Raw genomic sequence first — 23,195 nt, 5'->3', positions numbered from 1 at the left:
TGCTTCGTGATCCGTCCCTGGTTTGCACAGATTGTATTGTGTTGACGGGGTATACCCAAAGTAAGCTACAAAGTACAAACTAATGCTTTCATTTAGAGAGAAAATCCCTTAATCGGGCTGGACCTTAATTAAAAGAAGATTTGTGCTTTATGACCCAAAATAGAAAGATCTGTACTTGCCAAGCTAATCGCAGTCGGTTCATGTTGACTATGACAGTATCCGTACAAGTTGACCGAGGTAAGATTGACTGACTGGATGGAAAAGGCCCAATTGCGAATCTAGGAGTGAATACAAAACTGACCGACCGACCATATACCGGCGGGAGAGAGAGAGAGAGATTCTAATTGTAAATTTGTTCCTTAATTAGCGAAATCATCTCTCCACCTCACCTGACGCCAGCATAATTACCATAATTAGTCTCATAAATCCCGACATAATCAAATGAAGTTTGCTTGGTTGAATAGCTGGAGAAATCATTAGCAGAAAAAAGGGAGTCAGGCAGGCACAGATCGGCTTACGAGGAAGCGGGAGGATCTCTTCTCACCAATTCGGTGTCCGGCTCCTCCCCCCTCGATTCCGCATTCGGTATCCCCAAGGTACGTATCGTCCCGTGTTTCTTTTTCCATGGATTAGGACTCCTTGTAGTTGTAGAGGTGTAACCGGTACAGTTCAGGCCCTAGCGAGCTGGTGCCGGCAGCCTGGCAGCAGATGTTCGAATATGTTAGCTTGGTTTTCTTCGCTCGTGTTGAGAGTTTAGTCTATGAATGAAGCCTCGCCACCACGTGTGCGTGATGGGCGCGATGGATTCTCCCATGCCCGTAACCCGGGAAGGTCTCGGGGCATTGCAGGCCCGTCCCCATGCTCAATCAATCCGGTTAACTATGTGCACAGACAAGGGACTCTGGGCCAACCAAAGGGACTCGGTGCATGTTTCGGGTGTGAAGGAACGGAAATGCAGCGTAATGAAAATTGACATTTTTTTAAGTCGACAGAGATCCCGTTCCGTCCGATTTTTTGCATTCCTTCGTACTGAACAAGTAGCCTCTTGACATGACGAGGCGAAGGGTTCATTAATCATTCGCCTCATATTTGGTAAGATGTGCTTTCTTGGATTTTTGGTTGTGAGCAGGATGGCCCTTACAATGAAGCAGACCTCCCTAATTGTGACAGCCCTGGGGCTGATATCCTTTGCCTTCGGGGTGATGGCCGAGAACAAGAAGGTACGCCCGTGCTTCTCCTTAGTGGTTCCGATTCGACTTGAAATCAACCAATATAAAAGCGGCACTGTTCATTGATTGCTTGGCTTCTGCAGCCTCCGAATGGCACACCGATTCCCGGTAAGGATGTCGTCATCTGCAAGTATCAATCCGATCCGACTGTCTATCTGGGCTACCTGTCCGTCATATTCCTGATAGCGTCCAGCGTGACCGGCTATCTCTCACTGTTTTATCCCTACAACGGCAAGTCCGTCCCACATCATGCCCTGTTCGAGAACAACATCTTATTCATCTTCTTCCACATCGCGCTGTAAGTCCCGAATTCCTCAAACAACCATGGATAGTAACATCCATCTCTATTGCAGGTAGATATAGAAAATAAGATACTTCGACCATAGTAACATATTCTCCCTTAACAGGTTCACGGCGGGGCTAGGATTGACCCTGCTCTTACACCCCACGGTAACCGAGCAGTTCCACCAGATCCGTAATGTGCACCCTGACCTCAACACAGAGTGTCCAACGGCTAAGACTGGGGTGTTCGGGGGAGGGGCGTTCCTGTCTCTCGACTCGACCCTCTTCTGGCTGCTAACGCTCATGCTAGTGAGCAATGCCCGAGAGGACTACTTTGAGGAGCAGAAGGGAGACGGCTATGACCAAGAGAGCCTCGCGAGTTTTTGATCATCATTCCTAGTAACTGACTTAGGCAAGAGAGGAGAGGGGCACGTTGTCGAGTCAGTTTCCGGTGTTCATTCGATGTTTGAACTACTCATTGCAGCCTTCCAACCGGGGGCTGTTGTCTCACTGTAAAAAGAACCAGTAACCATACTTTTCCTAGAAGTTTACGTCCATGTGATTAATTATTTAGTCATGTATAGCGTCTTCTGCATTTGACATAAACGTTATATGACCCCTTCCATCTGTGCGCGATGAATTGCTGTTGTTCGGCACGGATCGTATCATGTTCTATATTTGATCTCATTCCCAATTCCTTGATAATACGGCTAAAAAAAATCAATCCAGGAGTCTGAGATTCATAGGTGTGAAACGGGAGACGACTTCGAATCCACAGATTCTGCCCGTCTGCTGAGAAAGATTCATCGTAAATATGTCAACTAGCATACAGGTCAAGGTCGTGACTAATCTATAATGTCCCGCCTCAAATCCCACGAGTCGGTTTGAATTTTACTCAATCCACTGCTTCAGCTAATTGACTAGTACCACTATTTTGCAAACCAGATCCACAGCCTTCTTTCCTTTCTATGAAATCGTAAAAATTAATTACAGCAGTTATAAGCAAGGCACCGAGTTCGAGAATAGGAAACAAAACTTACAAAACAACTGATTTCTCTAGTAAGCATTCTATTTGATGTAAAACCCTGAGCACTCGGAGCTTAAAGAGCAAAGAAGCCCGTCGGCAACTCCGTGAGTCGAGGGCAAACAAAGCCGCAAAACACCCAAGTTTTTCAAAGCTCGTTCCATAGGATTTCATTGAGTAACTGATTCCTCCGCTACAGACTTCTCTGCTGATTCCACTATCTCAGATTCAGTCACTGCAGAGGTGCTCGTGGCCACAGTTTCCTTTGGAGATTCACCACTGCTATTGCCTCCACCTCCCACTCTCAGAGAACCCGGTTGTGGTGATGTTGTCCCGGAAACAGGCTCTTCCGAGTTTTTAGGTCGATTCAGTGCATGGCAGTGTGGACAATAATATGTGATGTATGGGAAATCCTCCTTCCTGGCAAGCCCTGCGCAAGATTCGGAAAGAAAAAGTACAATCATATACCGTGCTGCACATGTGGTTGCTAAGAATGTAAAAGGTACAGTTCTAGATAGTATGTGACCAGTCCTCTTGAATTATCACTTACCATTGTGCATATGGCAGTTGCCGCATATGAGCGCATAAGACTGCGTTGGATCCTCACCGACAAGCAATGCCGCAAGTCGAGCAATCCAACCACCATCCTGTGCCATTGATCCTTGAGGATTGTAGTGATTGACAACCAACTGCTCATTCTCAGGAATAGGAGGGCCCTCGCTCCCTTCACGCGACCTCTCTCCCTCAAATTGATGCATCTTAGTGCTACCTTCGCTACTGGACCTTGTATGCGATTCTTTCCTCTTCCGGAGCCCACTGGACTGCACAAGTTCAACATCATTGCTTTTCCCAGTTGATGCATTCAATTGAGAATCATCTCCAAGGTACACCTTCAAGCCTGAATCTGCGCCCAACTTAGATGCCAGGACACTTGCAGCAGCTGCCTTGGCAGCAGGATCCGGATCATATCGCTGCAATAAAGAGAAGAACTGAGCATATTTTCTCATAGTTTCTAATAGCATTTAATTGACACAAATAATTATGTTCCAAGAGAGCAGAAAACCAAGCAGCAGAGATCAATCCAGTTATGATGTCCATGTCGTCTTAAATGGATGCATTTGGATTTTGCTTATAATTGTCCTCGAGTGATTTCGTCTGTATGCACGACTTTCTAAAACTTTTACTTTGAAGACTTATTTGATCAGAATTGGATCCAAGTTAATGGACTTGTCGAAGGAATCTCAGTCTACAAACACATACACACACATGCAAATAATATCTTATCAGAGTGGTATTGGTATATTTACATGTGGAAACATGAATATCCTCTGCTTTACAAAGACCAGATACTCAGGAGTATACTCGCACAACAAAGGCCATAATGGTGCTTAAGGGTGAAATCAGGTGCATCGATAGTTTAGTGCAATCATTCCATGCCAAAACTGCCATTGAACTAGAAATCCAGTGTCATCATTTTAAAGTAGCTGAAAAGTTCAAATAAGAGCAATTTGGCATATTGGTAGATTCCTCCTAAAATTTCTGCAACTTGTCTCAATAAGAAAGATTGCAATTCCAAGTACAGTGAAACAAAGCCGTGTGCCTTGAACTCCACAAGTCGCAAATCCATGTCTCATGTGTTTGCATAAAAACAAAACAAGCACAGATGAAGAGCATGAGATGTCTAATCATCACCTGAATCAGCTGTTGAGTGGTATAATAGTTCGTTCTCTCCTTAAGTTCATCAATTTTCGCTTGCCTCTCAGCCCGAAGCTTCTCAAGAGTACGCTGGTCCTTGCGTTCACCTTAACCAATAGATAAAAGAACTATGTGAGGCATAGAATCATGTAAAAGATTCAAGAATTTTGAGACCAGGGAAAGCACAAAGAGCAGTGAATGAACCAAATCACCAAAAGGAAAACCAGAGATAATACTATTAAAGGAGCAAATTATCAAAAGGGAAACCACAGAAAATACTATTAAACGGAACCAGCAATAGCATGGCATGTACTGGAAACAATGATCCTACTCATCACAAAAAGAGAAGATACTATGAGAAGAAACGACAGAACAACGGCGGCCATGGTGATAAACTGAGCCACTATTAGACACAACTTCAACTTACAAAAAGGATTACATGAACGGACGGAAGCCCATGGTACTACAAATATGCTCTAGGGACCCTAAGAGGATGTGCAAAACCATAGGGAAAAGACCTTGAGAAAACGATAAATCATTCAGCCAACCCACTCGGTTCGATTCTTTTGTACAACTCATATACAATGGTTACCCAACATAAGATGCATCAAGAATCAGCTGCCTTCATTTATCTCCGTATAATGCAATAGAATGGTCACACTATTAAGTACTCTGACTACTTTTAAACACTTCAAGTTCCACTTAGACTCATCTTGCCCAGTTCGGAGGCCAATCTTGAGCTCAATCTGCGAAAAAAAGCATTACCCTACATCCACCGAAACTAGGCCTGATATCTTCTCGGCAAAGAGTTAAGCCACTAAAGCTATCGCTGTCTTAAACCATGAATCCACCTTTATTTGGCTGGAAAGATTTGCATAAATTGCAGCAACATCACAAACATAACTAATGCAACTTCGAAATGCTAAAGCTTAGGACACTTACACATTCTCATGAATCTCACAAGAGCAGAGTAGGAAGCAAATGATAAACCCGGCAGGAGAAACATAGGAAGAACCCTAAAAGCCCTCATCTTCCAGTCCAAATCCAACGACCTCGTCGTCATGATAGCATATCCGACCGCGACAACCTGAAAATCCAACAACTCCAAACAATCAACGAGTCTGACAAAAAATTCAGCGTTCCATTTCCTCTCTATGGCAGCTCCAGCAGTGGATGTATCATCATACCACCACTGACACCAGAAAAGTTGGCGCAAGCAACGGCGACTGAAGCATTCCCACGTACCTCGAAGATGACGGAGAAGAGGATGAGGTGGCGGAGCATCCGCCTCCAAGTGAGGGATCTGCGCTTCATCCGAGCAAGCACGGCGGCCTCCTCCTTGGAGATGTGCTGCAGGCGCTTCTCGAAGTCGTCCCCGTGGAGCCTGAAGATCCCGTTCCAAATGCGAGAGAGGAGCCCCCGCCGCTTCTTCGTGACGGCCACCGGCGCCTCGTTCTTCGGGGAAGCCTCGCCTTCAGCAGCTCCATTGCCCGTCGCCATGGGGCTGCAGAGATCACCGAGAATCGCCGTCAATCCGCCTGAATCAGATGAGATCGGCGGAGGCAGACGGAGGAGGAGCAGGTTACCTGACTTCCGGAAGTTTCACCGATCAATGATCGAACCGAGCAAATGCGAAGAGCGAGACAAGCAGGAAAACTGATTGAATCGAGAAGCTTCTTCTGCTTCTTCGTCGTCGTCGTCTTCTTCTTCTTCCTCTGCTGCCGCTGCTGCTGCTTCTGCTTCGAGGCCGGGGATGAACGTGGGGGCAAGCCAAGGACGAGCTGACGAAGCCTTTTCTCAGAAACCGAAGGGAGGAATTATTGCATACATCCGCGCAGATGGATCATTCTTTTCCCCACCGGGAAGTGTATTCCCACTCGCATTTGCTTGCAACAACAACAAACTCCCAAAAAGAAAAAATGAATATAATATAATATAATATATATAAAAAGTAAAAATTTAAAAATTAAATAGAATTTCCCAACTGCTCATCGATCTCTAGGGAGGGAAATACGTGTAAACACGACCCACGTGAATTGCCCCTATTAAATTTTTATTGGATTTATACGGATTTGAACTCATATTCATTTAAAAGTTCAAGTGATAAGTGTAATTACCCAAATCTCACATAAACTCATAGTTATCATTTCATTTTTATTTCCATATGAAATTATAATTTATAACACCTACCTTCACGTGTAACGTGTGGTCTATTTCTGTCTACACGTTATCGCATGCCCTTAAACACCCGCCTAACTGATCTCGAGCCAGATCATCCTCCGTGCTCGGGTGAGAGAAGACTAACACGAAGCGCTCTTTTGGCTGCTCTCGATATTGGGTTAAAGTAGTGTGAGCTCTCATGAGCACACGAAAGCGTAACCCGCTAAATTTCTATTAGATATGAATTTAGGCTCATATTCACTTAAAAACTCAAGTTCATAAGTGCTAATACCAAAATCTCATATAAACTTATAATTATTTTTTCGTTTTTTTCATATGAAATCATAATAATTCCCAAAAGTCTCGAATAAGGTCGAATTCAAATATTGTGTGGTGAAAAGCTCATTTGAACTAATTGAAATCCCAACACTATGGTTCACATTAGGGAAAAAAAAAAAAGAACAAATGGGCTGGGCCTACTGGACCGAGCTTCGGTTCCCGCAGTCCAATTGTTACCTGGGATTATGGAGATGCCGAATGAGTAGAGACCTGACTACGGGTTGGGGAGAGATGAGGTCCAATTTCTCGGAGACCAGTCGTGTCGATTTTGGGGTCAGGTTCGTGTACTGGCCATAACTGATCCCGATCGTGCAAACTACAAAGTGGGCTAAAAATGCTAAAGGAGAGCGCACTGATCTCGTCGTACGCATTGGTTGGGCCGGCCTATGGTTATGGTACTGATGGTTCGCAGCTCAGCCTGGACTCCTTTGACTCTAGTCTAAAATCTTCGCACGCGTCTGCCACAACCCAGATAGAGCTGATTTTACCAAGCCAGCTATCTGGCCTACGATCAATGAACAAGCCAACCCATCGATAACCAGGCGCTACCGGGTTGTCCCTATTTCGGGATCTGAATCTTAGTTTGCAAAATGAAATTCTCCGAGTTAAATGATTAGATTATATAAGTACAGTTCAACAGGCTGCAACTGAAATTTGGTACCTCTTCCATTGCATCAGGAATCAATCCAGAACGGAAAATTCGTTCCTGCACCAATCCATTTCCCAGGCCTGGCATCCATTTTCAGGACCGGAATGGGTGTTGGGCAGATGCCACAACCCCTCCCTTCGAGTCCCCATGAACAACCAGTTAACCAGAACAAAAACCTATAAGCCATGCTTCCCGTCATTATTCGTCAGAAATTTACTCAATTGTTACACATATGACTGACTGTAACCCGAGAAAAGGTATATAACCACATCGATCGGCCTTGTGTTGCAGGCAATCAGATCCATCTAGTGATAATTAATCTGCTGTTCATGAGTTTCTCCCATTTCTCGTCACACAATTCCAGCAAGGAGACCTCCCTGGTTACAACACGTATCAGATCCTCTAACTTCTCTTTCTACATCATACAAACCCGAGATAAGTTCCTTTTCTTCATCTTTTCTTTGGCTGTTAAACCCAGGCTAAAATTCATGGCTAGGTAATCGCCAGCATGTTTCAGAGTCCAACCCAATATGAACGGCCGTTGGGGTTGTGAATGGGTGAAGGGCACGGAGACGTCACACACCATTCATACCAAACCTACACCAGTGAAGAAATGCAAACATCAGAACATGAAATCAATAAAAAAGCAACTGCAGAGAGGAGCAATTGTTGCCCTTTATTACTCTCATCCCGCAGAAGTTGCGATACAACCCCGCAAAAACAGACTACTACTACGATTCATTTTCTTCCATTATCCCTTCTAGTTTGTGAAAGCATTTCATCGTCTTCCTTGCCTAAGCCCAACTATATAAAGTAGTACACCTTTCTTCTTTCTATTACTTTTCGATGATCAGAACACCTCTTGCTACTGCTGCAGTTAAAAAGCTCACCTTGGTCGAACCAACGCATCGCCAAAAGTGAACCTCCAGAGGCAAACCAGGTTTTACGCATATAGGTTTCCTCAGCGGAAAGAATATTGGGAACCTACAACATAATTCAGGAAACAGATGAGTAAATTTAGCACCCAAACTCTGTAGTCCTTCATACAGTTAAAACTCTTCTTTTTCTATAGTTCATTTTTACCCTTGGGATGTTTAAGACGAAAACTATCTCTAGAAAGGTGAGGGAGCACGATCCTGTGATTCAAAAATCAGTTTGATTTCATAGTTATTTCAGATCATTGCAGAATACCAACTAAGTTGAATTAAAGAGTTCATAAAGATATGTTTCCGGGGTGCTGATGCCCAGGGTTTCATGTTGACTCTCTAAAGTACAATTATGCAGATGCATTAGCAGAGTGTATTAATAGAAATCACGCTAAAAAAGTAACAAATGAATTACCAGCTGAACATGTTTGGAGTTGCTGTGGATGGTTCAATGCTGAGATGAACATCTTTATAGAGTTTAGCATCGAAATAGCCAGCAAATCCTGTAAATTATGGGCATTAGAAAGGGAAAAACAGTTATCACAAAGGACTCAAAGAGGGGGGGAATAAAAAAGAGGAATTTTCGAAGAGCCGAAATATGACCTTTCAGAGAAACAAATTGTTTACTATCACCTAACATGAATATTTTCTTAGATTAATTATCAGGTCCTTTTATTCTATCTATAGCCTGAAATATAATTCCTTTCGGCAAAATAATTTGTTCAAACGCACCATGCACTCATATAGAAGGGAAAACCTTTTTCCCCCTTGATTTTGGGGTCAAGCAACCAACCCATATTAAAACTAATATAATAAAAGAGCACCATGTACCATGAACCATCACTGAGCCAGTATCTCTTGATATCTCAAATTCTAGTTTCTTATAACGCCGATTATCGATCTCCACAGAGTGCTGAGGGTGTATAAATGTAAATACCTACATGCAATAGAGCACAATTAAGAAACAAGAATTATAACCTCGAAGAACAAAGAAAAAAGAAAAACCAAGAACATAATAATACGACTACTGAAATCAGATCAACACAACAAGGTTGGTCAAGAAGCTCACAGGATGTGAAGAAGCAAGTCCTGCTATACTGTGCATCTTGACAACATAAGCAGTTTCAAAGTGAACTAGATCTTTATGTGCCTTCACCTGCAACACAGCACAGCTACTCGCACAAAGTGGACATAAACAAAAAACAAGGGACCTGTAATGCAACACGAGAAAGAAGGAACGTACATCATTGTACAGCTTCGTAGCTGTAATGGGTTGTATGAAACTAGTGTACCTGAAATAGGCATGTAAGTAAAAGGTAAATAAAAAAGCTGAAAACACATGAAGTTTAGGTCAATTTCAAATTCTAAAAGCAAAATGATTTTCAGCAGAACTACTCTGAAAAATTAGAGCACAGAGGCAAGCATATACATACGATGTGGGAATTGAAATCCCATCTTGTCTTAGGAACCGTTGTGCTCCATCAAGACATTCAGGAGAAAGCTCATTATCCCCAAAAGAACCTAGCAATTCACTAACCTAGAAGAGCACATAGGGAATGAAAATATAGTTAATCCTCTGCATTAGAAAGACAAAATTTATTGTTAAAGATTTTAAAACTAAGAAAAGATTTGTCATGAGAATATACCAGTATGTCGGCCTTCTCAGGAGCATCCCAGTGGCGCATGTCACTAGAAACTATGGTTACAGTATTCTCCCATCCCTCTAGCTTAATCAAACTCTGAAAAGATACAGCAGGACATCAAACTGACTCTATAGTCCAATTTGGGAGCACAATCATCAAGGAATGGCACCAAAATATTGAAAAATACTTGATTTCAAAACTCCAAATTCCAAGGTATCATATATATATATATCATCAGTCATGATTTATTAGAAACAAGTTCCATCTATAAATTAAGCAATTGATGATTCTTGAGGATTTATTGGCATTGATATTATGTAATGCAACTCACATGAAGAGTAACAACTGCATTTGGATTTTTCTCCACGGCATAAACTTTCAACTTGCGGCCAGTTTCTTCAGCAGCCTTAGATATGAGCATGAGGAAGACACAATAATCAGAAAACTATGAAAAATTGTCAAGTATGCTGAAGCTATAGAAAAGGACCTGCAGTGAAGCTCTGACAAGGGGTCCTCGTCCTGCTCCTACAACCATGAGTACCTTCAAACAACATAAACAAGAGCAAGATGATCACCTCACAGAAACAAATAAGAGCAAACATGACCATGATGGCCAAAGAATAAGAAACTGGAGCCTGTGAATAGGTTATTGTACCGTTGTCACATCTGACACTTTATCATCTGGGACTCTGTCTGTCAAAGCTTTAGCGATGGCCATTTGATACTGGATGAATACATAAATACTGTTCAGAATACTTCCCAGGACAATAAACAACTTTCAATAGCTCCTTATATAACACCACTTCCATGACTAAAACTGCAGCCCATTTCACACAAAATCCCTCCTCTGTATTAATTCAAAGTTAGAACCACACCATAAATTTACCCAAGACTACCCTAGTCGAGGACAATATGGAAGTCCTAAGAATGAAGATATGCTCAGCAGAAATTGGATTGCTAATGATAAGTCAAGTAGACATAAAAGACACCCAGCAATGTGAATGTAAAGGGGTCTCATGTTCCAATAATTAGGCATACCTAAAAGAATATTGTTCTAGACATGAGTAAGGGTAAGAACAGAAATGAAACTAAAAGGATTTATGACATATGATGGTAAGCTGTGATAAAAAAAAATAGAGACGACATAACAAGATGAAATCAGCATAATCAGGTTCTTATTAGCTCTTTAACGGGGATACCTGCAAGTATTTCACCGTATCTTTTTCAAACGTCTCATAGGTCTGGGCTTCCAGATTATCCATAAGAGGCTGCCCATTCAAAATAGATATTCAAATAAGCCATTCCAAACTAAATGAATCAAAAACCAAAATTAGATGGGAATTGATGGATACAGTTATTTAGCTAAGAACACCTACTTGCAATGGAGACTGTAAGAAATCCCGATAACCTAGCTGGAAGAATGGACTTAGAGGGTTAAATGGAGGGAAATACAACCCCTTCAAAACTATTTTTACTATATCTGCTTGGGAAAGTGCGACAGTGGCAAGATCAAAAGTTTACTACCTCAAATCGCTCTTGTTCAGGAAGTGGATCCATCTTTTGATATAGATAGCCAACATAGTCCAAATAGACCCTCAATGGATGCGTCTGCACACCTGGGATAAACACAATTAATGTTTAGAAGATAATACACACTTACCAGATATGATGATTATGAATATATCAATATATTGGCCTCAGACAAAAGCAATTCTAACATTGAAGGAAAGAAATATTGACATAAGTTCTCTTTCCAAATGTTCTTACAAGCTAAGAACAACATTATGCAGCACAAGGAAATAAACATCAGGATAGTGACCTACGTTCAGCATTATTATTACTATTTAAAGCAGCTGAACCCGAGCTCCCCCCATGGAGTTTATGCAGCAATTTGCCTGAAATGACTATCTGTCGACACATTGAGGCAGGGGCAAAAGAAGAATGGTTAGTAAGATTCATATTTGATATTTCCCTTCTTTTTTGAGGAAAAAAATCAGCAGTGATGTCAATTGAAGTTAAGTCAAATCCATTGTGAATAATACAAGATGTGTATACAAGAATAGGAAAGGTACCTGAATTGAGTGGTTGAAAAACCCAGTTACAAGATTCTGATGTCTTTTTGACAAACAAGGATAGCCTCGTGTATTTGTAAGAAAACACTGCCAAATCAACAATGATAATCTTCATTACGATCAACATTAGAAACAGCAAGTAAAATATGAGTTGCTCCAATAAAGCAAACCAAGAGCTCTAATATATGCTCACATCAGTATTTAGTATGGCCACTCTAAGAGGCTCTCCAAACCAACGGCAGAGCGAGTTTGGTGAAGGTAATGAGCTCCTATACACAAGCAATTCAAAGACATAAGAAAACAGAAACTGGAGCTTTGTGCTACATTTGTATGAGCATTCCTGTACAAAATTTATCCATAAACTGCAGCAACTCACGAAATATCTAGGGCGACAGAGAGCTGGCTGTGATGCTCGCAGAGAAGTCGAAAGGAATTCCAAAGTTCCCAAGAATCATTCTGCAAGGAAAGAATCAACTTCCAAGTCAGCAAAGAAAAGTTTGTCATAAAGTCACCAATTTCAAGAAATTAACATAGCTTTTCCAATCAATTGACAAAAACCAACAACTTATAGTTTTAAGCTCACGGGATCACTACATACCGGGTGAGAAGAGCTTTTCTCCTCGGGATCATCATCAACATGCACAAGTGGTACCCTAAGCCATAACTGCCCATACAGAGGTAAACATGAATCTTTAAATCACAGGAAGAGAGAGAGAGAGAGCAAACAGGTGCAAAATAATTCAAACTTTACTAAGGTACTCCACCTGCATGTTGTTTAAACCCTGCAGAACTTGATTTATAGACCTGGCGTAATTTGCACATGATGCTCCTTTAGGTGCAGGAAGTAAGCATGCCTGAAACAGAAAGATTAGAAACAAAAGCATTGGCTACAATATCAGGAACATAGTAGTAAAGAGATAGTAAGGTAGAAGCAACTAATGCACTAGTTAGTAGATTGAGAAAGAGTTGATAGAGAGTGCCATTAATTGCAATATATTGTGTTCTTCATTTACAATAGTTCTTCCTTTCATCATAAAAGACATTAACTCTTTCTTACGAGTAGGACAGTTCTACAAAACTAAAAATCTTTCAGTCAGCATCTTGCCTGCAAGGATAAGTGAGAAGCCCATGCCAGTTCTTGCTTCAGTGTAGTTTCAGAATCCAATCGGAGGGTCTGATCTTCAGAATCCAAGTCAATCCATGAGCTGATTTTGCCTGATTAGAAGAAATCACTAATATCAGCAAAGTAGTTCAGAGATAGTACATGGCAAAAAGAGCATTGTTAAATTTGGGGAAAAAAAAAGCCACTATGGAAATAACACAAGGTCCAGCCCTATCGCTGGGATATTTACATTTAAACATCAGCACAAATCACAGTGGGAAATCTGAGAAGTTGAAACCAGATCACGGGTATGGCAATGAGCTACATTTCAGATTCCTCTTCCCATTTCAGTGATTTGAATAAGAGAGTTAAGGAAAACAACAAGGTCATCAAAATCCGGCCATTTCGAGAGAGACAGATTAAATCTCAAAAAATCCCATATGCAAGAAACACCTCATGGAATGTTCAAGCTTTCCGTGGATTACATCAAAAATGTAATATTACGGAACTTTCCTTTTGAACATTTTTCATAAAAAGTTCAAGCTTTTCCTGCAATTTCCATTTCACAGCGCATACCATTGTCACAGATGCAATAAAATGCCTCAAGGTCAGAAACGAGATGACTATAGCTGTAGGACATATGAAATTTCAAGCCAAACAAACTCAGAAGAACTTCTTACCCACGACACGGCTACTCCACTCGGATGGACTCAAGACCAAGTCCGAGCCAGCAACGGGCATGACACTCGAATTTCGTCCATCTTTCCCCACAGAGCTCGGCCTATAGCTGGGATTCATCTGCGTTTACATATATCATATAATGGTTAAAAAAAAAGGGCCATGAGAACCAAGAGTAAATCCCAAAGCAAGTGCCGCATTTTCAGCTCAAGTGATTCGCGTTTTCGGCGCAATCATCAGCATGCCGAAGCATCACAGCCCAAAGTACTTGCTTTTTCTCTACCAATAACAGGAAGTACTACATCTGCAAATACAGAATTGATTCAATCAAGGAGCGCGAAACGGGAACAGGTGGAAGAGGATGAACCAGGGGGGCGACGACGAAGTCGAAACCGCCGGAAGAGATATTGTAGGAGAGGAGGCCGGGCACATCGTCGCTGAATTCGGTCTCCACTCCACAGTAACGGGACTCGCTCTTGTCCCATGGACCTCTCGACCCGAGCGGCATTTTCCTCCCGTCTTCTTCGCTTTGCCTCTGAGCTTCTCTGCTTTGCTCTGCTTTGAGTGAATAGTTGCAGAAGGCAGAAGAGCTAAGCAGAAAGAGAGAGAGAGAGAGAGAGATAACGACGAAGAAGAGGGGGGGAGGGGTTTTCGTAGGGTTTTACTTTGAGATTAGGCTCGGGTGGTTCGGTTTGTGTTTTAGTGGGCTCGAGCTCGGTCAAGCTTCAAAACCCGAGCTCGACCTCGGGCTACGAGCAATTCGAGCTCGAGCTCGAGCGAGCTCAATTTGCCGCTTATTGCACGACCAAGCTTGAGCTTGAATAGGCTCGTCTGAGCTCGAGCTCGAGATCACGTAGCCTCGAATAAGGTTCCTAAGAAAACTTTCATGGCTTTGATCGCGGAAGTAATTTTACCATCTTAAAAGGTTCTTAACTTGTATTTTCGGAGTCAATTGCTTGATCTCAAATAATTACTTGCTTTTTGCATAAATTATTTGAAAATTTTAAATACATGTATGTTGCATTTGAAGTGAAGTGAATGTAACATAGAATTTTCCGTGATTAAGGGAATGCATCTTTCATGTTTAAAAGTATCTACATTCGGTAGCTGTCCCTTTGAGTCTCCATGAACATTCGGCTTTAACCGAAACTAAAACCCATAAGCCAAGCTTCCCGTCATAACATGCTGCGAGGCGTAAAAGGGCTATATAAAAGAATCGATCGACCTTGGTTTGCAAGCAATCGAGATCCGTCTAGCTATGATCATTCTGCCATTCACAATTTTCTCGCTTTTCTCGTCGCGCCGTTGTGATTAACAATTTCAGCTTGGAGACATCCTCAGTTACAGAATGCATCAGAGCTACTAACTTGCTGTTCTACATTACACAAAATCAATATAAGTTTCTTCATATTTTTTTGGCCCTCGAACCCGAGTATAATCCATGGCGGAATAATTGATCGCGCATTTCAGAGTCCAAGCCAATATGAACGACCACTGGTGTTGTGAATGGGCGAATGGCATGGAGACGTCACGCACCATTCACACCATACCTTCAACAGCGAAAAGATGCAGACACCATACCAACCGGGCAAGAGCAAACTGCTAGATTCGTTTTCTGCTGTTACTTATGCTATTGCAAATGATGAGACAGTTCTGATTTTCCCGATGAAAAACAAAATGGTATCCTTTCTAGTTTAGTTCTACTTTGTCAAAGCATTTCAATGTCGAACCGCATCGCCGGAAGTGAACCTCCACAAGCGAACCTGGTTTTACGCATATGGGTTTTCTAAGCGGAAAGAATGACGGGAACCTACAACATGAATTTGGGGAATGGATGAGTACATTGAACACCCAATTACGTAGTTCTTCACAAATTCAAAGACACAAGAAGGCAGAAACTGGCAGCTCTGTGCTACAAAGATTATGTAAGAGCATTCCTGTACAAAATTCACCCGTAAACTGCAGCAACTCACGATATCTAGGGCGACGGAGGGCTGGCTGTGATGCTCACAGAGAAGTCGAAAGGAATTCCAAAGTTCCCAATAATCCACTCTGCATATGTACGGAATCAACCCCCGACGTCAGCAACGACGACCTCGCAAACTTGTCACAAATTTCAACAGAAACCAATGACTAAGGTTTCCAGCTCATAGGGATCACTACACACCAAGTGATCGGAGCTTACTTCCTCAAGATCATTATCAACGTGCATCAGTGGTATCCTAAGCCATGAATGCTGAATATAAAGAGGTATTAAACATGACCTTTTTAAATGACAGGAAGGAGAAAAGGAACATCAGTAAAAAAATTCTACGGTCGGTAAGGGACTACACCTTCATGTTGTTTAAACCTAGCCATCATCTGCACATGATGCTCTTGTAGGTGCAGGAAGAAAGCATTCCCGAAACACAGACGAATTAAAAGCAAAAGCATCAGCCACAATTTGGGAACAATAGTAAGGATATCGTACGGTTGAAGCAACTAATGCACTAGTTAGTTCGTCCAAGAGAGAGCTGATAGAGAGCACCGACCGAATGCAATATATGGCGTTCTTCATTTGCGATATCATCAAATTAAGACGTGATATAACTGTTTCTTACAAGGTGCCCAAGTTCACAAAACAAAAATCTTTCCTGTCAGCGTCTTACTTTTGAGTAAGAAGCCCGTCCTATCTCTTTGCTTCAGTGTAGTTATCCAACTGAAGGGTCTCATCTTCGGAATACAAGTCGATCCATGAGCTTGATTTTTCCTAATTAGAAGAAACAACTAATTAATATCAGGTCAGTAGGTCGAAGATATTATACTGCGTCAAAAGAGCCCTGTAGAATTTAAAACAGGGATAATCTGCATCTATAGTACTGAAACAAAACTGATCGAATCTGATGGCCGTGGCAAGGATCTGATGTTACACTTCAAATTCAAGATTCATCGATCCATTTCAGTGGCTCGAATTAGGAGACTTAGGAGAACCGCAGGGTCACCTGGCGCCAGCCACTTTGAGATAAATTGATTGAATATCGTAAAAGCCAGATATACAAGAAACTCTTCGTGAAATGTTCAAGCTTTCCACACCAGCGTTTTGTGTTTTTCACAGCGCCTATAATTATCAGAGATAAGGTAGAACGTCTCGTGGCTAGAAATGAGATGGCTGAAGCTACAGGGAGAAAATGAAATTTCAAGCTAAACGAGCTCGGAAGAACGTCTTACACACGACATGGCGACTCCAATAGTCTGGACTCGAGACCAAGACAGTTCAAGCCATTCAGATTATTCAAAACGTTCATTTGCATGCCGAAGCAGCCCAGGCGAAAACTACAAGCTCTCTCTCTCTCTCTCTCGCTCTCCCTTGTCCTTCTTTCCTAACGTGCCCCAAGCCCCTCCCATCCAGATGATCATCCCAACGGAGTTCACTCTTCCCTCGGTGATGGATCATCTTCTTGTAGTTCCCTCGGTAATGGATCATTTTCTTGTAGTACATGACCGAGCCGAGACAAGGCAAGCTCAAACCCAGCTATGCTAAGTTATGTTTCAGTGAGCCCGAGTTCAAGCTCAGTTGAGCTTCAACATCCGAACTTGAGTGCAGCTCATTGATTAAACAAGTAACTCGAGCTCGAGTAAGCTCGATTTGCACTATCTACACAAACGAGGTCAGGCGACTTTGATCAAGTAACTCTACTTTGATTTTTCTACTAATACCAATAATTGGGTGGGAATAATAGTAACTAATTTAACGGGATCACGTCCATATTTTTTTCTTTTGATCCCGATAATTATCATATCATTTTCTTTTGAACAAGCTCTCAAGAGAACAAGAAAACAAGCATTTCCTTCGTTAGTCTGCCGCGATGTGCAGCCGATCAACTAGTTTATGTAACGTTAACTCAACATGAGCGCCGACACAGACGATGTGCCGGACGCTTAGCCGGGGAGAACATTTGAGAGAACCGGGGCTTCTCGCGAACACTGGTGAGAGTATCCGTCATGCGTGTAGGTCAGAACTCTTCCGAGTCCGCAGACAGCTCTATACAAAACATTTCGTCTAGAAAAATACACAAGCCACGAATTCATCCTCCTCTGCCCGCTCGGAATTTTACGGACAATATTCCTCGGGACAGATGATTCTAAGCTGATAAATATATCCTCATTTTTCAGATGATAGCAAAGTTCTTGTCCTGTAAACCGAAGAATAGCACGAATATCATCGACCTGAAACCTTTCACTCCCAACTTCTCTCTATTCAATTGTTCTATTGTAACTTACAAGGCAAAAAGTGACCCTACGGAGCAAGCGAGATATCAGCCCAACAGAAGCGAAGAGAGTATCTCCCCCATCGTCTTCTCGGGGCCCTCCCCCTCGTTCTCCACTTCCAAGCCTGATTCTAGCACCGCAGCGTCCAGCACCAGCTTGCGCTTCGCGATCTCGTACACGTTCTCATCGACCGTGCCCCTGGTGACGAGCCTATACACCGTCACAGGCTTCAACTGGCCGATCCGGTGGCACCGATCCTCTGCCTGCCTGTCGATCTGCGGGTTGAAGTCCATGTCGTGGATGATCACTGTGTCTGCCCCGGTTAGGTTCAGGCCCTGCCCGCCCGCCCTCGTAGAGAGCAGGCAGGCGAAGATCGAGGTGTCGTTGTTAAACGTGTCAACTATTGTCTGCCTGTCTGTCACCTGGGTACTGCAGCAATTGAAATAAATATACGATGCGTCAATGTACTAGTCCAGAGTTTCCGCAACCAACCAAACTCAATTTCATGTTTCCCTGAAACAGTCTTAAAAGAGATACGAAGAGTAGAATGCATTATAACACAACAGTACCGCATGAAATGGTAATAAACATTACCTCCCATCGAGGCGTGTATATGTAACTCCAATGACGTCCAGAGTCCACTCCAAAATATCGAGCATTGATGTCCACTGACTAAATATCAGAACGCGATGGCCATCTCTATGTAGTGTGGGAAGAAGTTCGCCCAGTGCCTGCAGAACATTAATTGAGAGAACAGTAACTGCCAAATTTCGATTGCATGAACAAACTCAGATTTAACTGATAATAAACGTACACCCTACCTGGCATTTGGCAGAAAGCATTACATGATCCTCTGTAAGAATTTCCTCATCGAAACCATGAATAAGCAAAAGCTGCAAGAATAAAGACACACGGTGTCCATTACTGTCGCTTCCAGCACTGTATACAACTAGGTCTGCTATCTATATCAATCTTCTCTGTTGCATTTTAATTTTCTAAAATTTCAAACATATCCATACTTCAAGAAGGATTACCCGATGAATGGAGTAGTCATTGTAGCTCTTTAGCTCATCTATCACTCTCTCCAATGTGCACTCAAAGCCAAAAACCCCCATTGGGTGTAACTTCTTAGCAAAACGAACAACATCCCGGTCACTGTAAATGCGCCTCACTAACAAAGGATGGTTTGCAATCTGGAAAGTTTTTGAATATAAAATCATGTAAGAATCATAAAACAATTGAAAACCGAAATTCAAGAATACTATGAAAAAATAACTTTCTGTTATGTAACTCCAGTGTGAGAACCTTGCGGAACTGAAAAAAGTAGTTCGAAATTTGGCGCCGTGGCATTATTTTATAAATACTATTCACGTCATCTCCAGGAAATTTTGTAGCACGAGCTTGAGAAGCAGCACGATACTCCTCAATAGCCTCTCTATAAGCATCCTCTTGCTGATGATTCATGTTAACAAATTCAACCTACAAAATCACCGCTATCAAGCCATCCTCTGCTGTAGTAGACTATAATTTGCATGACATATTTAATATCAAAATTGAAAGGCATTCTTCAGAGTCTTATGTACCTTCTGCATCTTTGGGGTGAGCTGTTGCATCACATCAGATTTCAGACGTCTCAAAATAAAAGGTCCCAAAATGTACTTCATGCGATTGACTAGATCTCTATCTTCTGCATTTAAAAGCTTCTTCAAGTCCTCATCCTCGGTAGCGAAAAGGTCGGGCAGCATAAATTCCAACAATGACCACAACTCCTACATAAACCATGGGGTCAATGTAAAGCCAAGTAGAAAGGAGAATATTCAACATTACAGACACATGCATGCACGCAGCATAAATTGAGCCGAGTTAGTCTTACTAGACAACCACAGTACCATAGGCAACATGTGAAAAGAATAATTCACTACACATTCAATTCCACAGTATCTATGATATATACCTCCTCAGCTCTTACAATTATTTCTTTCCAAAATGAAGAATAATTTTTTAGTGCTTCTTTCGGAAAGCCTAATGGACCTGTCGCCATCAACACCTGCTCACTTGAGTGTATTACCAAAATATGGCTCATTGAAATAGCCTTTTTCAAATCAAACAGCACACACCTATTGTATCTTGAACGGACCTTTTCACATCCAACAGCTAAGTATCTACTAAAAATAAAATATTACAGCCAGAAATATAGAAGTCGCCATACATGAAGATCATTTTGCAAAGGAGTCCCCGTCAACATAAGACGTTGTTTCGCATTCCTTGCAACAGACATCAGGTTTTTCCACCTGTAGCTGCTTTTGTCTTTCAAAGCATGTGCTTCATCCATCAATACACAACTCCATGGCAAGCGCTTTAGACTTTTTCGGTCTTCTTTCTGCTGGGTACTGAAAACAAGCATCAATGGTGAGCATTGAAGCTACTGCCAAGGCGAGAAGATGGCAAATTACGGCCCAAACTACAGGAAAGGACACCTGTGCCTCTCGAAGAGTGAATAACACACAAGAAACACGTTGAATGGAGGAGGCAATCCTGCCTTGGCCAGAGAGTTCAGCTCTTTTGCATAAGCTGATCGGCCGCTACCATGAAACTGGACTACTGTAAGTGAAGGACACCATCTTTTGAGTTCTCTGTCCCAATTTTCCAAAAGAGATGCAGGACATACAATTAAATGGGGACCCGGGTCATTGTGAAGGTGTTTCAGCAACATTAAGTACGTAATTGCCTGTAAAGAAAGCTGTATCACAATCTTCAAAAACCACAAGCAATAAAGATACAGGATGATATTACTAAGGTGAGTAGTAATACCTGGACAGTCTTGCCTAGACCCATCTCATCCGCCAAAATAGCTGCATCAAAAACAAAAATGAAGTGTCAGCTGTCACAAGTATAAAACCCTCACTCCTCAGCAGACAAGGCCAAGTAAAGAGCTTCAGTAATAAGTTCCATGAAATGGTTCCATTATATGAAAAAAAGGTTGATAGAGGAAGATAAAGCTTCAACATAGTTCCAATAACTGGTTATGATTAGAAATTGCATAAGATTTTTATCAACTTAATCCAATGTACGCTAGGTCAATCATCCAGAACGTTGAAGATTTCGATCATATTTAAAAGAAAAAAGAGAGAGAAAAACATTTCCTATGCAGCTCAGATTAAAATAAAGTGTTACACAGCATTTAACTAACCATAGGACAATCAGAGATGATCCTAATACCTCCTCCGATTCCCATACGATGCAACAGAAGAAGAAAGTTGACACCAACTAGCTGATAAGGTTTGAGAACTGGCTGAAAATCTGAGTCCTCATTCCCGCATGCTGCATCGATATCATCCTGCAAAGATATTGTCAGAAAACTTTGATCGCCATATATCTAGAAAGTATGTATCCTGTTGATCCAAATGGGCCAGCCCAAAACCCAAATTCAGTTTTTTCCATTCCATCCTCAGGCATCAAACAGCAGCGAAAATCGAGTGACTTCATTTGGCCCAGTTTCCTTTTCATCAGAACAACAGCATAATATCCACCAAAATAAAACTTGCAGCGCTATATTATTGTTCTCTTCCTGTTCGTTCAAGCATCTGATTGTCCAAGTAGTATGACTAACTAGTAATGCACATCAGTGAAATAGGAAAAAGAGGACTGCCAAAGCCTCTCTTTTGCCCGAAAACTGCAGCCCCCACTATCCGTGCGAAAACTCAGTACCAATCTCAATTCGCAAATCTCGAGAAAATAGCCGGCTTACCACGTTCAAATTATCTCTAGGACATCCCACTCAACAACACTTATCTAGTGGTGACTGATTGATAGCCTTATACCATCAATAAGGAAAATAAAACTTCACGCTACAAAAGGTTATCAAAAGCTCGAATTTTGGATTCCGCAACGAAGTGAAGTTCGGAGAAAACTGACCTGATTAACAATCCTGTTAGAGGATGCCTCCACTTCGGAGTAATGATCGCACGAAGCGAAAGACGAACCATAGAGCACCTTCTTCAGGTCACACGATATCTTACCACACTTCTGCAGAGCATTCCCCACCAAATCACCACCACCACCACCACTACCACCACCACCACCATCATCAAAAACACCATCGTCGTCGTCATCCCCACCAAGAATATCATCATCATCATCAGCGTCATCGTTATTCCCCACCAGCTCCCGCAGCTCACGCGTCTTGCACCCTCTTTCTTCTTCTTCATCGTCGGACGACTTTATATCGAACACTTCGACCAAATCCCCGTCGCTCTCTGCGTTCCCCTCTGCCGGTCCGCCACCGCCACCACTATCCTCCTCGTCATCATCATCCACGATAAACCGGCGGCCGCGGCTCGTGGGGAGCGGGCGAGCTGGGCGCCCCAGCTCCGCGTCGTCGTCCTCCAAGCTCTCCTCGCCGGCTCCGACGCAGTAATCGGAGACGGGAGCTGAGGAGCCGGGTGTAGGGTTGCGGTCATAGGCGAAGGACTCGATGGGAGGGGGATTTAGGGCCCGGGAGGGCTTGAAGGAGTGAGGGACACTCCCCCACTCCTCCTCCGTGATCTCGGCGAACCCACGCTTCATCTTCCTCCCCGGCGGGGGACAGAGTGAGCAGCAGAAACCCTAGAGGAACTGGCTCCAATGGCGTCGAGCAGGGATCGGGGGGAAGGGAAAGGCCTCTGCCGGGGACTGGCGAGTTCAGCTGCTGAGCGGCTGAATCCTCGCCATTTGCTCGGAGGATCGAAACGTTTCGTCGGAACGGGAGGGAAAAGGGAAGAGAGGCGCGCAGCAGATGAAAAGCCTCCGTGGACCCGGTGGCAGTAGTCCTGCTCGGTCATATAGTACCATGTAGAGGTGGTAGCTCAATTGATACCGACTTCGTCTTTCAAAGGACTAATCAATGGATCGAAACTCGACTTAAATATAAAAGCATTTACATTAGTAGATCATTATCTTCTATCTTATGAGAATTGTTATGATCCACTGTGAGCTTTGATGAGACCGTCATGACTTAAGTGAGCTATATCTCTTTTATCTCCATAGGGAAGTTACAATCCTGATCTCTCATTCCGGCCTTTATATTCACAAAAAAAATTAAAAAAAGTACCATTACCGCTATACTCCCGTGGTCTGGCGCTTAAATGGACCATTGCACCCGGTGCAGGC

At 42.6% G+C, this 23,195-nt stretch overlaps 4 protein-coding genes across 6 annotated transcripts; 1 reads left to right on the top strand and 3 right to left on the bottom strand.

The window, feature by feature from the left end:
• The first annotated feature begins 305 nt into the window (after positions 1-305).
• On the top strand, positions 306-2,134 carry LOC116188292. The gene is made up of 4 exons (XM_031517554.1): positions 306-596; positions 1,130-1,220; positions 1,313-1,527; positions 1,637-2,134. The coding sequence occupies exons 2-4, from the start codon at positions 1,131-1,133 to the stop codon at positions 1,896-1,898; spliced, it is 567 nt and encodes a 188-aa protein (XP_031373414.1). The 5' UTR covers positions 306-596; position 1,130; the 3' UTR covers positions 1,899-2,134.
• A 233-nt stretch (positions 2,135-2,367) lies between these two features.
• Positions 2,368-6,121, bottom strand: LOC116188291 (uncharacterized protein At2g24330-like). The gene is made up of 6 exons (XM_031517553.1): positions 5,817-6,121; positions 5,476-5,734; positions 5,173-5,317; positions 4,228-4,337; positions 3,086-3,506; positions 2,368-2,965 (listed from the first exon to the last, which is right to left on the bottom strand). Exons 2-6 carry the CDS (start codon positions 5,728-5,730, stop codon positions 2,706-2,708), a joined length of 1,191 nt encoding a protein of 396 aa, XP_031373413.1. The 5' UTR covers positions 5,731-5,734; positions 5,817-6,121; the 3' UTR covers positions 2,368-2,705.
• A 1,247-nt stretch (positions 6,122-7,368) lies between these two features.
• LOC116189194 (protein arginine N-methyltransferase 1.5) lies at positions 7,369-14,642 on the bottom strand. 2 transcript variants are annotated; one of them, XM_031518752.1, is made up of 23 exons: positions 14,167-14,636; positions 13,802-13,919; positions 13,125-13,234; positions 12,784-12,873; positions 12,618-12,683; positions 12,396-12,475; positions 12,213-12,288; positions 12,020-12,106; positions 11,771-11,855; positions 11,472-11,563; positions 11,324-11,359; positions 11,147-11,215; positions 10,603-10,671; positions 10,435-10,488; positions 10,279-10,353; positions 9,951-10,043; positions 9,738-9,841; positions 9,548-9,596; positions 9,374-9,460; positions 9,136-9,241; positions 8,720-8,807; positions 8,269-8,362; positions 7,369-7,975 (listed from the first exon to the last, which is right to left on the bottom strand). In XM_031518752.1, the coding sequence occupies exons 1-23, from the start codon at positions 14,305-14,307 to the stop codon at positions 7,892-7,894; spliced, it is 1,953 nt and encodes a 650-aa protein (XP_031374612.1). In that variant the 5' UTR covers positions 14,308-14,636; the 3' UTR covers positions 7,369-7,891. The 2 variants fall into 2 exon arrangements, with proteins under 2 accessions (XP_031374612.1, XP_031374611.1); XM_031518751.1 differs by having other exon boundaries at positions 9,374-9,596; positions 14,167-14,642.
• A 3,145-nt stretch (positions 14,643-17,787) lies between these two features.
• On the bottom strand, positions 17,788-22,852 carry LOC116188376 (protein CHROMATIN REMODELING 19). 2 transcript variants are annotated; one of them, XM_031517684.1, is made up of 11 exons: positions 21,963-22,852; positions 21,267-21,384; positions 20,859-20,899; positions 20,525-20,787; positions 20,257-20,437; positions 19,631-19,816; positions 19,353-19,526; positions 19,082-19,240; positions 18,869-18,940; positions 18,642-18,778; positions 17,788-18,476 (listed from the first exon to the last, which is right to left on the bottom strand). In XM_031517684.1, exons 1-11 carry the CDS (start codon positions 22,611-22,613, stop codon positions 18,095-18,097), a joined length of 2,364 nt encoding a protein of 787 aa, XP_031373544.1. In that variant the 5' UTR covers positions 22,614-22,852; the 3' UTR covers positions 17,788-18,094. The 2 variants fall into 2 exon arrangements, with proteins under 2 accessions (XP_031373544.1, XP_031373545.1); XM_031517685.1 differs by having other exon boundaries at positions 20,525-20,775; positions 21,963-22,851.
• Between the last annotated feature and the right edge of the window lie 343 nt (positions 22,853-23,195).

The sequence above is a fragment of the Punica granatum genome, chromosome 8, assembly GCF_007655135.1.
Source record: "Punica granatum isolate Tunisia-2019 chromosome 8, ASM765513v2, whole genome shotgun sequence".
NCBI lineage: Eukaryota > Viridiplantae > Streptophyta > Magnoliopsida > Myrtales > Lythraceae > Punica > Punica granatum.
Note: the sequence above shows the minus strand (reverse complement) of the source record. Positions and strands in the feature narration are given on the sequence as shown.

Excerpts from the sequence above, each read along its gene's own strand:
- LOC116189194 (XM_031518751.1), bottom strand. The coding sequence starts at position 14,307 with ATGCCGCTCGGGTCGAGAGGTCCATGGGACAAGAGCGAGTCCCGTTAC. Across the intron at positions 13,235-13,801 it reads GTGGAGTAGCCGTGTCGTGG|GCAAAATCAGCTCATGGATT; the intron begins GTAAGAAGTTCT and ends TCTTCTAATCAG. Across the intron at positions 12,476-12,617 it reads AGAAAAGCTCTTCTCACCCG|AATGATTCTTGGGAACTTTG; the intron begins GTATGTAGTGAT and ends CTTTCCTTGCAG.
- LOC116188292 (XM_031517554.1), top strand. The coding sequence starts at position 1,131 with ATGGCCCTTACAATGAAGCAGACCTCCCTAATTGTGACAGCCCTGGGG. Across the intron at positions 1,221-1,312 it reads TGATGGCCGAGAACAAGAAG|CCTCCGAATGGCACACCGAT; the intron begins GTACGCCCGTGC and ends TGGCTTCTGCAG. Across the intron at positions 1,528-1,636 it reads ATCTTCTTCCACATCGCGCT|GTTCACGGCGGGGCTAGGAT; the intron begins GTAAGTCCCGAA and ends CTCCCTTAACAG.
- LOC116188376 (XM_031517684.1), bottom strand. The coding sequence starts at position 22,613 with ATGAAGCGTGGGTTCGCCGAGATCACGGAGGAGGAGTGGGGGAGTGTC. Across the intron at positions 20,788-20,858 it reads GTCTAGGCAAGACTGTCCAG|CTTTCTTTACAGGCAATTAC; the intron begins GTATTACTACTC and ends ATTGTGATACAG. Across the intron at positions 18,477-18,641 it reads TATACACGCCTCGATGGGAG|TACCCAGGTGACAGACAGGC; the intron begins GTAATGTTTATT and ends CAATTGCTGCAG.
- LOC116188291 (XM_031517553.1), bottom strand. The coding sequence starts at position 5,730 with ATGGCGACGGGCAATGGAGCTGCTGAAGGCGAGGCTTCCCCGAAGAAC. Across the intron at positions 5,318-5,475 it reads TCTTCTCCGTCATCTTCGAG|GTTGTCGCGGTCGGATATGC; the intron begins GTACGTGGGAAT and ends TTGGATTTTCAG. Across the intron at positions 4,338-5,172 it reads TGTGAGATTCATGAGAATGT|GTGAACGCAAGGACCAGCGT; the intron begins GTAAGTGTCCTA and ends CTATTGGTTAAG.